General features: G+C 37.3%; 4 protein-coding genes across 4 annotated transcripts; 1 reads left to right on the forward strand and 3 right to left on the reverse strand.

Annotated features, from left to right (window-relative positions):
• Window positions 1–20: 20 nt before the first annotated feature.
• On the reverse strand, window positions 21–2189 carry PHYBLDRAFT_80238 (hypothetical protein; the record flags this gene model as incomplete). The annotated part of the gene is made up of 2 exons (XM_018443568.1): window positions 21–284; window positions 511–2189. 2 exons carry the CDS (start codon window positions 2187–2189, stop codon window positions 212–214), a joined length of 1752 nt encoding a protein of 583 aa, XP_018284694.1. The 3' UTR covers window positions 21–211.
• Window positions 2190–7171: 4982 nt separating this feature from the next.
• PHYBLDRAFT_118991 (hypothetical protein) lies at window positions 7172–8383 on the reverse strand (the record flags this gene model as incomplete). The annotated part of the gene is made up of 2 exons (XM_018428660.1): window positions 7172–7417; window positions 7499–8383. 2 exons carry the CDS (start codon window positions 8381–8383, stop codon window positions 7172–7174), a joined length of 1131 nt encoding a protein of 376 aa, XP_018284695.1.
• Window positions 8384–9290: 907 nt separating this feature from the next.
• PHYBLDRAFT_152204 (hypothetical protein) lies at window positions 9291–12020 on the forward strand (the record flags this gene model as incomplete). The annotated part of the gene is made up of 1 exon (XM_018432865.1): window positions 9291–12020. One exon carries the CDS (start codon window positions 9291–9293, stop codon window positions 12018–12020), a length of 2730 nt encoding a protein of 909 aa, XP_018284696.1.
• Window positions 12021–12629: 609 nt separating this feature from the next.
• Window positions 12630–14422, reverse strand: PHYBLDRAFT_71913 (hypothetical protein; the record flags this gene model as incomplete). Its single annotated transcript, XM_018442559.1, has 3 exons — window positions 12630–13328; window positions 13506–13637; window positions 13877–14422. 3 exons carry the CDS (start codon window positions 14420–14422, stop codon window positions 12630–12632), a joined length of 1377 nt encoding a protein of 458 aa, XP_018284697.1.
• Between the last annotated feature and the right edge of the window lie 2330 nt (window positions 14423–16752).

Consider the following 16752-nt stretch of genomic DNA (forward strand, 5'->3'; position numbering starts at 1 on the left):
GAGAGACAAAAGAAAGAGTTGATATTGGAATGTATGCATTATTTATTATTTTATTATGGTTTATTGTATATGTATTTTATGTACACAATGATTAGATGTATATTGAAATGAATATAGAAAAAGACAAGGACAAAGAATGAAAAAGAAGAAAGAAGAAAATTCCGTTATTGAATTGGTATGTATATATGTATATATGTATATATGTATATATTCAATAAATGTCACTATTACTAGCATTATTGGTATTACTATTATTACTGTTTGTCGAAGATTTGAATATACACCTTTACCCCTAATTAATAATAATAATAAGAATAATAAGAAAAACAAGGTAAATATAATAAAGAAAAAGAATATGAAAGAAATTATAATAAAAGAATGTAAAGGAATAAACAGAGAAATGTATGTATATATAATATGTATAATGACACCTTGTAACAAGTAAAAGAAGTAGTAGAGGAAGAAGGACATGTCCTTCTTTTTCTGCTTTTTTTTTTTTTTTTTTTTTACTTTGGTCCCCAGAGATCGCTCAAAAGGGTTTCTGCACACACAAATAGTGTTCGCCACACAGACAGAATACCGACTGTGAATCGAAAGAGCCTTGAAGGGCGTGGAAACATGCGACTGTTCTTGATTCCACTCTCTTCACCACTCAGCTTGTTGACATCGCCGGCTGAGGCAAGTTCGAGCACGAGTGAGGTGGTCTGGACAAGGCTTTCAGATGCGGTGACGGTACGTTTACAGAGTGTCTCCCAAAGACCGACCGTGGGTTCAATAGATAACAAGCTTGGTGATTTCCATGAAAAGGCACGTGTGGATGCGACCACGGTACTACCATATCTATTGTTGTTGGCCGATTTAGGGTTGTGTTCTAGAGATGCGGACATGATGTCAGCCAAGGACTGGTATGAGGAAGTAGAAGATCCGGCTGAGCTCCTGTCTTCTTCTAGAGTTGGGCGGCTAGATGTTTCTCGGTCACTTGGCTGATCATCACTACCATCATCATCATAGTTATCATTGTCTTCAGGTCCTCGTTCTTGGACTTGGTCTGAGCTAGTAATTGTCATGGGGATATGATCTCGCAACATGGGGTCAGGTACTGAGAATGGAGAATTGACCAATCGGCGTCTACTGTTGTCTGTTGCTTGTTCCTCAAGATCGACTGAATAAAAGCATTCTTGATGCCATTGCTCGCCACTCCAGGCCTGTTCTCCGTTAGACTCGTTTGAATGGAGTCTTTGGTCGGACGCATCTCTCCAGGGCACCACGTCTTGAGGGCAAGAGAGGTCAAAGAGACTGTCTTGGTAGTCATAGTCTTCGAATTCGGCATCGTAGTGTCCGAAATTCTCATCCTCCCAAGAGTGCATCAGATTATCGTAATCGAGTGCTTCTTGGTCATTTTCATTTTCAATTTCATGTCCAAGTCTGTGGTTCTCTGGTTCGAGTAGCTCTTGAAAATGTGATTGGTTTTGTGCGACTGGAGGGGTGAACATGTAATCGTCCCCGGAAAGGATAACTACAGGTGTGGTTGTTGACATACCCAAAAGAATCTTTTGTGATTTACTGTACATGCTGTGCATAAACCAATTCTCAAGGAACGAATAGGGAGCCCTTCGTCTGTGCTCGGGATAGTTTTGGCGGGCAAACTTATCGATTGTGCAATAGAATGCCCGGTCAGCAATCTCGTACTGAGAATGTTGAAAGGATGGCAGGCGAAAGTTTGTAGGGTTGTATTGATTGTTGTTGGTTTCGATTTTATGTTCATATTCATCATCGTATTCGTCATCATCATATTCTTCTTCTTCTTCTTCTTCTTCGTCGTCATCATCATCTTCTTCGTTGTCTTCTTGGTTGTCGTTGTCGGTTTCGTTATTGTGGTTGGTTGTATTTTGATGTTGACCAAGAATACACACTTCGTCCAACAAGGGGTCACACACCTGGTTTGGCTCTTGTGTCACATGCATAAATGGGTGGTCAGATTTGAACTCCAGAATTGGGCTTGACTGATGGTGGTAGTCTTGGGTGAATGTATAATGAGGATTTGTGATTGAGTCTTCGATTTGGGCATCATCGGTTGCGATGATCGGGATCGGTCCTTGGTGGTGATGTTGGTTAATGTTGTGGTGGCTGAGGTGGTTGTGGTGGTTGTGCTCATAGCCAGAAAGAGGTTGAGTTGATAGGTGAAGCATATAAATAAGCAAGTAAGTAAAAAAAAAAAGGAAAGAAAAAGAAAAAGAAGTATGTGTTGTATTTTTATAAAGAAAGAAAAGAAAAAAAAATTAATGTATGTATAAATATATATAATAATAATAAAAAAAGGGGGACGGAGGGGGGGGGGGGGGGTTGGTTGGTCTTTTTAGTATATAATATGATATAGACTACTTTTGGTGGGGTCTTTTTCTTTCTTTTTTTGTTTGTTTAGAAAAGGCTGATTTGCACACAAGAAAGAATGCAAAATGAAAGCATGATTCCTTCAAAGGTAAATGTGTAGACCGAAATGAGTTCCGTTTTGCTAAACCGACGATATAACGGGCGATTAGATTAATCGAATCGAATTGAATTGAATTGAATTGAATTGAATTCATGTGGTTTGGTTTGAACCCTTTATTTTCAATTCATTCATTCACAAATATTGAAACTTGCCCTTTTGGTTACAGTCAATAGCCAATCTACTAGACTTCTTTGGCTGTTTACATTCTCGCTTGATTCAAACTTGTTAGTCAAATGGCTTTGTTTTAACTTACACATGACAAGACATGTGTATTCAAATATCCCCCCTCTCTTGTGTGCACCTTTTGCCAAAACGATGTCGCAAGAAAAAAAAAATTAAAGTGTCGCACTTTTACAAAAATCAGTGTCGTATGTTTTTAGAAAAGAGTGTTGCCTCACAGAAAATTCGGGACTTCTTAAATATCGTAATTTAATTCTTTACAATTTCTGCGAGAAAGAAAATCAAAAGCAGTGCGCTTCTTTTTTAATACCAATATAAAGACAACCTATACCCAAAATAATAAAAAATACTTTTCATTAACCCTGATCTGATCGAGTATCTTAATACTAGTGATAAGAAATTTCAGGAAACTAAAGCCAAAAGGAGAAGCCGTAAATGTTTAAATCTTAAAGACCTTTCTGACTTTATACTAGTACAATGTTTTTATTTCACAGTAAATAACACCTAATTATCTGTTTAGCTTATAGTTATCTTTGTAATATTGATCTTTAGTCTCAGTATCATGTTCTGTGTAGTTTAGGTCTTATACCAACATCTTGCTTAAACAAAGATTCTTGGCATCATTTGTCAAAAAAATAAGTGACAGAAAATTCGTTCAAATTTTCTGTGAGATAACACCTCTACTTTAATTTTTTTCTTGCGACATCGTTTTGGCAAAAGTTGTACATATTCTTTATTCTTTTTTTTTGCTCTTGTTTCAAAAAAAAAGAATAAAGAGCTTCTTGAGTTACACATCTTTTTCTGTACACAATAATGCATGCACTTTAACACATACACACAGAAAGCAAAGATAAAATATATATATAAAAAAAATTCGTATCAGTAATGCCCTGAATAACATTTACCTATAAAGCCCCTTCTTTTTAGTATTTTTATTTTTTTGGGCTCTGAATATGAAAACCAAAGAAAACTAGGTTTTATGAGAAAGTAGTACAAAAAATTATTACTATTATTATTTTTGATCAACAAGACCTTGCTTAAAAGTCAAAGAGGATCAATACTTTTTATATGAAAGTGTGAGTTTAATCAATTTATTATGGATATATATATATATATATCAACAGGACTTGTGATGCAGAGTTTAGGTTTGGTTTGGAAGATGTTCATGTACAGGACTATTAAGATGCCAATAGCAATGAGTTTATTAGCAATAATTGAATGTCAAGGAACCCAAGACATAGACACACAAATACAAATACAAATACAAATACTCAAATTTCATTGTTAAATTATACTCTACAAATAACAATAACAATAACAATACCAATACCAATACCAATACCAATATTCTGTATTTATTTAGTATTCAATCCAGTCGCACGTCCAATTCAATGGGCTGATAATTTTTATTCTTTTATATTTCTACACACAGACAGTTAGACTAACTAAAATAATTTCAGTAGTAAGAATAGATAAAAAAAAAGGGGGGTGTTGTCTATTAAATATTAACATATATATAAATGTATGTATGTTTGCAGATTGTGTTTCAGGATATTAATATCTTCCTTTTATAAGCTCAAGTCAATACACTCAGGCTTGTGGAGCTTTGTCGATTCATAAAAGTAAAAAAAAATTGTACTCTTTATTGGTTATTACCGAAAATCTTGCGCGCAGTTTATTATTATTAAAAAAAAATAAGGGGGAGAATGGTGTACGACACACATTTATTTTTTTTAAAAAAAAATTGTGATATCGGTGATTGAAATTAGTAGAAAGGGGATGACAATGCAAATGGTCAAAATATAAAATAAAAATTAAGGTTGAGAGATGTTTGTCGTCATCATCGCAAGATATTACAGCACAACACTAGACCTTCTCTACCACCACACTACATTATCCGTACAGAAAATAAAAGTCTTGTCAAAGACGAGATTCCAAGTGAACATCATTACATCGCATGTACACCAACAGCCTTCAAAACAATCTTTCTAGTTAACCAATTTTTGATAGTAAAAATCACTGTTAAATAATAATCGGTTAACTATTTGGATGCTATCGAATAGACAAAATGCAAGAATCTCTTGTTGAAATCATAAATTAATTCAGCAACATAAAATCAGGCAACTCGAATGGTTCGATTTCTATAAAAAAAATTCATACAACGATACTTAATATTATTATTTGGTACCTTTATCTAAAGAGGTTACGAATAGTGATGGCTTGTAGAGTTTATTTGCTTAGTTCCATAGAATGTGAGAGCAAACGAGAATTAATCTAAAGATTGGTTGGAGAAGTTTAGAACTGACCCGAACCAGCCAATGTCCATCTCCATGTACTTGTAACTTTTATTTTATTCTTTCATTTCTTTGTATTGCTTTATGGGTGGCATAACAAAATGAAATATATACAAAACTTTTTTTTTTTAAAAAAAAATACATCTGTCTCAAATAGCCTGGACTCATTTTCTACTGTTATTGTTGTTGGAAACTTTGAATTTCCTCATGACAGTATTGAAGTCTGGTGGAAGGCTCTTTTAAAGGAAGTGTCTGTCTACATGATCATTTGTCTTTCAAAAGAAGCTTCATAGATGACAATATCTGTCTTGTACGCCAATTGGAATACAGACACATCTAGAAAGAAAATCAATTTCTAGCTAATTTACCCTTCAAAAACGATTTATATGGTACCTATAATTCTATATCTCAGATGTTCCCGCTCTGGTCGCTGGAAAAGACGAACGCTTTTCTGACCACCTTGGAAACAAAATTATGTGGACATTATTCATTTTCAAATACACACATATTGTTCTTTAAAACTGGAATATCAAACCATCAAATTTTCAACAAACAGGTCAATAACACTATGAGATACACCACTCAACAAGTCAAGTCCGAGACTTTTGAAGTAATGATATTATAGCTCCGTAAACTGGATTGTTGGTTGTGATATATCAGTCCATTAACTAATAATTATTCTCTTGCTAAATCAACAGAGTCCGCAAGCCTGACTGCAATAATAACAATAATGATAACAATTGTAATAGAGAAGCTAAACTTTATGTCTGTATCTATTTAAGGTTATCCAATACAATTTTGAGTCCAAGATATAAGAGTAATTCACACAGAAAAAAAAAGAAAGAAAGAGAGAGAGAGAGAGAGATAACAACAACCCAAAAACAAAAATGAGAAAGAGAGGGGGGGGGGGGGGGACTTACAGAAGGAGATGAATATAAACGATTGTGCGACTTTATTTATTATTCTTTTTTAGATCGCATGTCCTTTTAGTAAACCAAAGAAAGGTTAATTTCTGGAATTCAGATCATGAAAGGGAATCTAAAGGACCAATAATCTGTCAGCCAAACAAAACAAAATTCTTACCTCTTTCTCTTCTGTATACAATAGACATAAAACAGAAACAAACAAAAAAACTCAAGTACTTATTGGCGACACAACCATTTCATATCCAATATATTAAGATTCTTTATATGTATGTATATACGAGTTAAGCTCGAGTAAGTAATTATGTAATTAGGTAATTAAAATCAACAACAATAACAACAACAGACATATAAACATAAACATAAAATATTCAAGGAGTATCATACACATAAATAAATAAATATATATATAAAACTTAAAGCTAGTGGTTGGTTTACTAGACCATGAACGTGAGAATAACAAATGCGTTCTCCAGATCCACCATATGACAACCATAAAAGATAATACGATATGAGATGTAACCATGGCAATCATTAGTAACCATGGAAATCTTTAGTAACCATGACAACAGATGTAACCAAACAACAAACCAAACAAAAAAAAACCAGGAATATGTTGTGAGTACAAGAAAAAAATTACAAAATTACAAAGAAAAAAGAAAGAAAGATCGCCATTTTACTTGCTTTTTGGGATTTTTATTTTTATTTTTGTATTTGTATTTGTATTTTCCCTCCATTTTCACTTTCACTCCACTTCACCCTACAAATGGATTAAAATTGTCCAAATTAAGCATTTATTTTCTTTATTTTTTTTTTATATTTTTTTTTTTAAAAAAAAGGGACCCTTTTTTTTGTTTATACATGCATAGATATCTAGTTTTATACTTGAAGATTTATGATACTTTAATTATTTATATTTATATATGTATTTTGTGTTCAATAAAGAAGTATGTCTAAAATAGAGTTGGGGGGGGGGGGGGGAGTTTGTTTTTGTTTTTGTTGTTTTTTTTTGGAGGGAGAAGTATATGTGTGTATGTGAGAGAAAGAGGAGGGGTAAGGGAATCTGAATAAAGAAGAATATACCATTTGTTGTTGTCTGAAGATAATAGTAATAAGAACAGTAATAGTAATAGGAATAGGAATAGAAATAGTAAAATGAAAAATAAAAAAAAATAAAAGAGGTTGGATACAATACATACATACATACATACATACACACATACACGCCAAAAACTTACTAAAAAGAAATAAATAAATAAATAAAAGGTAATGTTATAGTCTAACTAAGCACGGTTTGGTGTTGTGGTCTCGATGACTTTAGAGGCTGCCTTTCGAAGTCTATTCATCACAGCCATGCCTTCTTGGGATTCAGAAACACCTTCGACAAAGATCAGATCAACCGAACGGCTATCCAATTCACGCAATGCCTTGAACATGCCTCTGGCCACTTGATCAGGATGCCCAAGACGACCCATCTGAAGAATCACACACTCGACACCGTCTGTCGTCATCTTGACCTCCTCCCATTGCTCATTTTCATCCTGTCCTGTGGTTCGCAGAATTCCGATCCGCTTGATAGGATTACCAAAGGTCTGCTGTGCTGTCTTGACCTCATCCTTCCACATCTGTTCAAAGTTTCTTCTGAACTCTGGCTCGGATTCTTTTGTCTCCGAGTCTCGCTCCATCAAGATGACCTTTGCCTCGGGTGAATAATGACGATACTTCATTCCCGGTGTCGTGGGTGCCTGCTCAAGTGCACTATCCACAAAATCCTTGCGATAGACCTGGAGCTTTTCCATACCTGGGATTGACCGCAGGGTTTCGTATGTCACTCCACCCGGCCGCAAGATCGCAGGCGGGTTGCGCAGTCCGTCCAGTACAGTGCTCTCGACACCTACGTTGCACGATCCACCATCGAGAATCATTGGGATTCTTCCCTGCAGATCATCAAACACATGGCTGGCCAGAGTTGGAGACGGCTTTCCGGATGAGTTTGCGGATGGTGCGGCCAAAGGAAATCCGCAGCCTTCGATCAAGGCACGTGCGACAGGGTGAGAAGGAAAACGGATTGCGACGGTGGGCTGGTTGCATGTCACGCTGGACGGGATGAGATCAGAAGTCGGCAGGATGATCGTCAGTGGTCCGGGCCAGCATTTTTTGATCACTAGCAAGTAGATCTCAGGAACAATGCGGTTAGGCAACAGGTCCCTGAGCATCGAAAGGGATGACACATGTACAATCAGGGGGTTGTCTTGGGGGCGATTCTTGGCTGAATAGATCTTCGAGACTGCATCGGCTGAGAGGGCATTTGCGGCAAGCCCATACACAGTTTCGGTGGGAATTCCAATAGCTTCGCCACGTTTCAGCCACTGAACGGCTTCGTCAATAGCGGCTTTGTCAGTCGGGTGAGTGATGAGTGTGCCGTTAGTTTCTTCAAGTGAAAAACTTGGCACAAAGTGTGAGGGATCGACGGCATAAACTGCTGTAGTGAACATTCTGGCCTGCAGTCCCGCGCGTGCAATAGAAACGACTGGGCGCATACAAATTATATATTTTTTTTAAAAAAAAATAAATAAATAAATAAATAATTAATTAATTAATTAATTAATAAATTAATAATATAAATAAATAATTATATATTATATATTATGTCTATCTATCTATCTATCTATCTATCTATTTGTCTGTCTGTCTGTTCGGTCTGTCTATTTAATTATATTAATTATATTATTTATTTATATTATACTTAATTTACTCCTTATTTGTTGTTTGTTGAGGCTCAAATCTTCCCAAAAGGACAACGCTAAGCCTCAGAAATGTTTACTCCGCGGAGTAATTTCATGCAGCGGGTGACGCAAAATATAAAGAGAGAGAAAGAAAGATCGAGAGGTAAAGAGAAAGAAATGAGAGAGTAATAAAAGGAGTACAATATTTATGTTTACTAAAGAAAAAGAGGAGAGGGGCCAAAAAATAAGCAAAAATAAATTGATCCCTTTTGTTGTTGTATTTTGTTGGCTAGTGCTATGAAAGTATTTTAGTTTTTTTTTCTTTACATATCAAAATCATATTCTATATTCACACAAGCACCAAAGAAATCCATACTGACAAATACCACAGTCAAAACAAACCAAAAGACAAACAAAAACAACAACGACAAAAAGGAGGGGTTAAAGGGAGAATTGATTTAAATCAATATATTTATATATTGTGTATATAGACTATGAATATGAAATACAATATTATATATTGTGTGTATTTCTTTACAAAGAAGGGGGGGAATACAGTGGGGCTAGGTTTTCTATATATTTTATTTTATTTTATTTTATTTTGTTTTTATTCTATTTTATTTTATTTTATATTTTATTTTATTTTTCTTTCTTCTTCATTTTCACTTGACTTTTCATGACATTCTTAACACTCCTAGGCATTTATGTCTTTGGTGGACTGACTTTCCTCCCACTGCTTGCTATCCTGATATATGTCACACACGCGACAGAAAAACTCACTGTCGATCCTCCTCCACCAAAGCCTGTCACCAAAGACGTGTACGGACAGAGAGGAAACCAGGGCTGGATCCGGCTCACGACTCGTTACAAACCAAAGGATGCTGAGTCAAGTGGGCTTTTAGCAGGGATCCAGGCAGCATACCTGGGTCCACTCAACCGACGATCCAAAGGCCTTGTTGTGGCCTATGGAGTCCTGAAGCATGGTGCATTGTTTCTCTATGAAGGATCTGACCAGCAGGAGCTGAGGCTGATTCTGCCAATGCACGACTACAGGGTCTCTCTCTACCCCGAAAACAAATCTGAGAGCGAGTTGTTTGGTCGGCACACTGCCATCCGGCTCAAGATCAGCCCGACCACCACTTCTCCATCCAAACACACCACAATTGCTCAAAAGGACACCCACGAGGTTGACTACAGCTACTTACTCAACACCGATCTCTATCTGATGTGTGCCAGACCAGTCGACAAGGAGGACTGGCTGCTGGCCTTAACATCCGCCTCTGAGATGATGGCCGAATCCCCTGATAAGGCTCACATCGAGACCGTTGACCAGACCCACTTTGATCCGCCTGCAATGCAAGCTCTGATAGGAACCGTCCATCAGGATGCAAATCACTACGAAATCCAGTGGCTCAACGCAATCATGGGTCGTCTGTTCCTAGGGATCTACCGCACCGAGTCCTTAAAGAAATATTGTCAGGATACTTTTACCACAAAATCCAAAAAAGCCCACTTGCCACATTTTCTAGGAGATCTGCATGTCAAGAGTGTTGATGTCGGCAAATCTATTCCATACATCACTCGACCCCGTCTATTGTCCCTCTCTCCTGAAGGCGATTTGCTAGCCGAGGCTCATGTGGAGTACACCGGTGGGCTCTGTGTGGTGGTTGAGACCGACCTCAGCGTGTCTTACTCGTCTCTGATGAAGCCATTGCGAGTCCGGCTGGTCCTCTCAGTCCAGCTGAAACGGTTCGTCGGCAAGTTCAACATCAAGATCAAACCGCCTCCTTCAAACCGTTTCTGGCTCGGGTTCTGCGAAACTCCCGAGATGACCTGGGCCATCACCCCCGAAGTGTCCGACAAACAGATCAAATTGGCCATGGTGACTAACGCAATCGAATCAAAGATCCGTGATTTTATTGTCGAGACCATGGTGCTGCCCAACATGGAAGATTTTCCGTTTTGTTCGTCTGGCGGCAGAGGAGGAGTGTTTGGAGAGCGGATACCAAAACCAAGCATGTCTCCTTCGCCCTCACAATCGTCTGTGTCCTTGTCGCCAAAAACTAGCACTTGTACTGGAAATGGAACTGGAACTGGAAATGGAACCAACATTGGTGGTATGACGGAAATCCGTCCAGAATCAGGAGATCGACATGCGTCTGCACCCGATATTTTGATAAACACTCCAAAGGCAGTGCGTAAACCAGTCCCCAAGGCGCCTCTGGATAACATGAATTACAACATCAGTACCAATGCCAGTGCCAATACTAATGTCAATAATAATCCTACAGAATCATTTAGTGCAAGCAGTAGCAGTAGTAGCACCAGCTCTTCCAGCAGCACCAGTAGTGGAAGCAGCACAACCGTAAATGCGAGTGATACATCTCTAGTCTATTCCACCGAACCAGACAACGTCACTCTGGTTGAAGAATCTGCTGCTTCCGAGCTCTACTGGAGCTCGGACAGCCCGCATCCTACTACACCAGACCTCTTGTTTGACCAACCGTTTACAACACACGACTCATCAGCGCCTGATCAGGCTCTAATATTTGATGATCCACCATATCCGCCACCTCAAACTGCAGCTGTCGATCAATCCACCCCTCCACGTTGGACATCGAGTTTCCGTCGCAAACAATCAAAAAAGACTGACGATCTTGATGAACCGCTTATTGATTCCAACCAGCAGCAACCCAATCCACAACCTCACTTTAAGCAACAATCACAGATACAATCACTAGTACTATCACAAGCACAGATACTAGCGCATATACAATCCCAAACACAATCAAAATCAAAATCAAAATCACAATCACAAGCACAAGCACAAGAACAAACACAAACACAGCATCAAAATCAGCATCAAAACCAAAACCAAAACCAAAACCAAAACCAAAATCAATATCAACTTCATCATCAATTCTATTCACAACCTCCTCTTCCTCCTCCTTTAGAAACCGAAGACAGCCAATCGATTGCATCCACCAAAAAGAGTCTGCTCAACAAAATCGGCGGCAGCTTCAAGTCCGAGACTGCCCATAGATCACTGACGAACAAAAAGAACACGCTCTATAGTGTGGCCGGCACACTTTTTCATAAACACAAGGATACTCACGAAGTGCGTAAGAAACGGAACCAAGAGATGCAAGAAATCCATGCACGCAAGATGAGTGCATTTTCTAATCGTGTGGCAGATATGCAGCGTCGGTGCAGCAACGATATTCCTGCAACCAAAGTCACAATTAATAATAACAACAATAGCAACAATAATGGTATGACGGAACCAAGAGAAACGGCGGCTATAGTAGCAGTAGTGGAATCGACATTGGTAAAGTGTGCGTCTTCTCAGAAAATTGATTCTGTGGATTGGTTAGATGGTGAAGGGCACAAGCAAACAGCAATATAATATACTATACTATACTACAATAAAATACAATACAATATAATTTAAAAGTTATAAAAACAACATAAACTTACGACCACGACAATACCCATAACCATAGCAACCAAAAGCCACATATTTATATTTAATAAATAAATAAAAAGTTGATTATGATGATGGATATATTGTCTTTATATATATATTAAAATAAAGGAAAAAGAGAACGAGAAAAGGGAGAAATGTAGAAATGGAAGGAGAGAGATATCGAAATAAAGAAAGAGAGGTATGATAAAGAAGGATTTTTTTTATATATATATGGTAACATAAAGAAGAATGATAAAGAAGATATATATATATATATATATATATTAATAAAAGGATCGAGATTATGTTTTTGTTTTGTTTTGTCCTAATTTGTATTGTATTGTATTGTATTGTCTTTTGATGATAAAGAAGCAGGCTTGTTATCGTTGATGACGGTCGGTTATTGGTATTGTTGTTGAAAGCTCGGTTTATATAAAAGATGTGTACCGTCGAGTATGGTAACAAGAGAAATGTGTGTGTGTGTATGTGTGTGTACAATGAAAGAAAGAAAGAAAGAAAGAAAAGAAAAGAAAGAAAGAAATGGGGGATTTAAAGATCATCTATGTTAATCAAAGAAGAAACCTTGCCACTATTGATTTCGGTTTCAACCTCACGCAACAATGCTTCTTCATCTTCATCAATATGACCAGAATTATTTTTGATGACATTGATACCATTAAGTAAATCGATGTTTTGTTTCACCAGACTCTTGGTGACATATACAGGTTGTGGATTAACAGGTGCCTTTTTGAGGATAGTCAAGGGCTGGGGTGCTGGCCAGGACACGGCTTGGGTTGGTGCAAATCTGGCATTCCAGCTGTCTGCCAATCCACCTCGACTTCCCTTTTCCGAGCCCGGGGATGTTAGGGCCCCAGAAGATGAGATTGAGGACATGGATGAGGCACGGGAGCCGTGACGGACTGGATTGTGAGGAGAGATTGGAATATTGGTAGGTGAGACACGATGGGTGTGTTCGATTTGTTCGACTTCGTTTAATAATCGTTCGATTGCATCGTTCATTGTGGCTTCTAGTTTTTTATGGTCTTGTTCGACTGTGTGTTTTGGGGGAGTTGGAGGGGCCCGTAACTCTTCTGGTTGCTTTGGTGCCTGGTGTTTGAGTCTTTCTTCTTCACGCACTCTTTCTAGCTGTAACTGATGGACCAATGAGATTCGGTCCAGAGATTCCTTTTGGGTACGTTCAAGAGTTTCTTTCTCAGTCCGCAGCTGTCGCTGCAACTCTTTTTGGGCCTAGAATAGTAAGAGAGAGAAAAAAAGGGATTTGTTGTTATGATTTTTATTTTTATTATTATTATTATTGTTAATGAGTTAAATTTGGCAAGTGTCAAATATAGTCATTATTATTGTCATCGTCATAATCAGTATGAATATGAACATTAAAAATATTTGACCCTTTTTTTAACTCACCTCTAGTTCTTGGCGTAATTGAGTTACGACTTCTAGTGTGTAATTGTGTTGATCCTTGTGAGTTTTTAACTGGGTTGTTAATTGGTTGATCTGAGCTGCCTGTTGTTCGATACATTGACGCTGTTCATCGTTCTACAAAACAAAACAAAAAGAAATTGAGAAAGGGAAAGGGAGGTGGTCAAGCATGTGCCAGAAAAAAAAGTATAATTGAATATGATGAAAATAACGTATGTGTCTGTGTAAATGTGTGTGGTTTCATTTCTGTGATACGGATTACTAGCAAAAAAAGGAAGAGTTCCCGAGCCACAGAAGTTCTTTGAAAGAATCATCATAATAATAAAGATATTCTTTGGGAATTTTTTTTTTTTTACCTTTTGACGTTCTTTCTCAAGACTATCTTTAATTTGGGCAATAGAAGAAGGTACTCGTTTTTGAACTGCCGGGCGTCCGATAGTATTAATAGCGCTAGTAGGAGTAGTTTGATTTGTAGTTGTAGTTGGATTTTGATTTGCATTTGCATTTGTGTTTGTGTTTGTGTTTGTGTTTACAGCAGTGTTATTAAGAGTAGTATTAGTATTGATGGGTGGTGTTGTTGTGGCGGGCTTTGGGGCTGCATGAACTATACTGGTCGGGACCCGTGATTTTGAGGGTATTAATGTTGGTGGTTTTGGCTTTGGGATGGAGGGGGAAGGGGTTCTGGAGAGAAAGTGTTTGACGGGAACTGGTAAAAGGGTTGGTCTTCCGGTAATGTTTGAGGTTGTACTGGATAGTCTGGCATGGTTGGCTGGCTTGATAGGAATGCGAGTCGGACGGGTGGATACTGGACGGGCTATCCGGTGGCCAGCCGAGAGCGGTGATGCCCTTGGTTTGGCTGTAATCAAAGATGGTTGAGGGACAGGGGAAGGTATACAAGACATCAAAATATCAAGCAAGTATCAAGAACAAAAATAAAATAAAAAGCAGAGAGAGGGAAAAAGAAAGAGAGAGAGAGAGAGAGAGAGAGAGAGAGAGCAAAATGTTACAAGTTTCAATATTTTTTTTAAAGAAATAATTATAATTTTTATATATCAAGGGGTTTCACTAATTCTGGATGCTTGACTTTTTGGATCTAGCGGTACTTTAAGCACCAACCAATGATAATCAATAACCAAAACAGACCATTGAGTACCATTAATATCTCTTTGGCTGGAATGTTTTCTTTCATATACGTCAGAATACACATAACAGTGCTTCCAACAAAGCAATCTCGTAGCCAATCAAAATTGAAGTCTTGGAAAGTCAAGATCAATTTCGTATTTTTAGAATCCAAGTTGCTAGCTTAGAAACCATGCCCGTATTTGGCACTCGAAAAAATAATAATCTAAAAATTGGAGCAAACATTTTTGTTCTCTTTTCAATCTTTACAATATGACATGTTCAAAAGGTTTTATATAAAAACAATTGTCTTGAGCCCATAGACTTACATACATTGTTGACCACAGTTTAAACGTATTGTCGAGACAATTGCAACATATCATGAAATATTTTGAAAAAAAATATAGCCTTCAATTAATCTTCCCTGACTTGTTCAATGCCAATTGAAAATATTATATAAATATATAAATATGAGCTTATTGGCGAATTGTGCGTGTCTTGACGAGTCTGCGTTTGGTATAAGCATGAAACATTCACGAGATTGCTACAAAAGATGTTACTCATGCTATTGTTATCAGACCTACTACGAGAGCAAATCCAGTGTCTATATCAAGCGCTATTTTTGCTAAAGGCTTGATAACAGCTGGTGTGAAAAAAGAAAAACCTTAGACTTGCTAAGAAGAGAAACCCTGATGGTCATACAGCCACAGGAAAAAAAACCGTTCGATCTATTAAACCTAAGGAATTCATGAGAGAAATAATGGCATATATTCAACATGCAACTGTTTATCAGTAATAATAGCTAAAACCTTCAACCTGCAAATAAAAGATCAATACTTGGCATGACCTCCTTTGGCCTCAATTACTGCCTGGTATCGATATTATGTGCTATCTGCCAGAACTAATGCAAATTTGACACCTATCTTTTTCTTTTCACTCTAATTGCACTAAAGCCTACAAATTATAAACGTTATTTATACTGGCCACCTAATCATTCATATGCTCTCTCAAGAGAGAGCGTACCATCAGAAAGACTCAATAGGGCTTAGATCCATGATATGAGCGATGTATATATATTTTTTTGATTAAGACATGTCTTGCATATTGAATACAATTGAAAAGAAAAACTGGAGGGAAAACAATGCTTTTAACTTTTTTTTTGGTCATTTTTGACCGTGAGTGTATCAAGTCGCCGAAAAATCATATATACATCTAAAGTGGTGCTCCCTCAATATGTGTCTCGAAAATTGCTTTGAATTCTTTGGATCTGAGCTACAGGAAGGTCGACCATCTTGTTAAAAAAAAGTAAAGAAAAGACCATATCAGTCCGGACACAGGTCTACAGGGAGGGCGAAAAGTAATTTGTCATTTGAACTTCCAGCCACATAAAGATATATGGCCAAAGTTTCAAATCACAAAAAGCATTATGTTTATGTTTATATTCATTAGGTACTTTGGACAACAACATTTTTTTTAAAAAGAAATTAATCTTTCTTGTTTGTAGAGAGCTTTGTGCCCAAAAGAGTTGGTGAGCCTTTATTGCTACGAAGCAAAAGAAGACGTCACTGATTTTGTTTTGCACTTCCTCAAGTGAGAGATAGCGAAAGCCCAAGAAAGCGGTTCCAGTAGACATGTCTTTGCAAAAATATGAGCAGAGATTTACCGAGAGAAAGAAATGGTTCTGGCCGAGACCTGAGGAGAAACTGTGGACTCATTATTATGCGCTAAGGAATGATCAGGTTTCAGTGGAAGGATGGAAATAAGAGCAAGAGAGGTGAATTAGATGAGGGACATAGAAGGAGACTAATACATATTGACCAGCTCTTCACGCTATCCTTTTCAACTAAAGACAAATGCGAAAGGTCCGTGGACCCCTAAATTTTACTGATTAACAGAAAATTTATTAACCTCGAATTTCTTTTATTTTTAAATGAAAAACACTGCATATCAATTGATAAATTAATAAACTAATAGCGAGCGAGCTAGTAAGTCACTAATTATGTCAGTAAATGAGTGGGGCAGTAAGTGAGTGAATGAGAAATAATACAGAGAACCCCCCTTCTTTTCTTTTCTTTTCTTTGTATTTTTCTTATTAATTCTTTCACATTTACCG

This window comes from Phycomyces blakesleeanus (genome assembly GCF_001638985.1).
Source record: "Phycomyces blakesleeanus NRRL 1555(-) unplaced genomic scaffold PHYBLscaffold_34, whole genome shotgun sequence".
Classification (NCBI taxonomy): domain Eukaryota; kingdom Fungi; phylum Mucoromycota; class Mucoromycetes; order Mucorales; family Phycomycetaceae; genus Phycomyces; species Phycomyces blakesleeanus.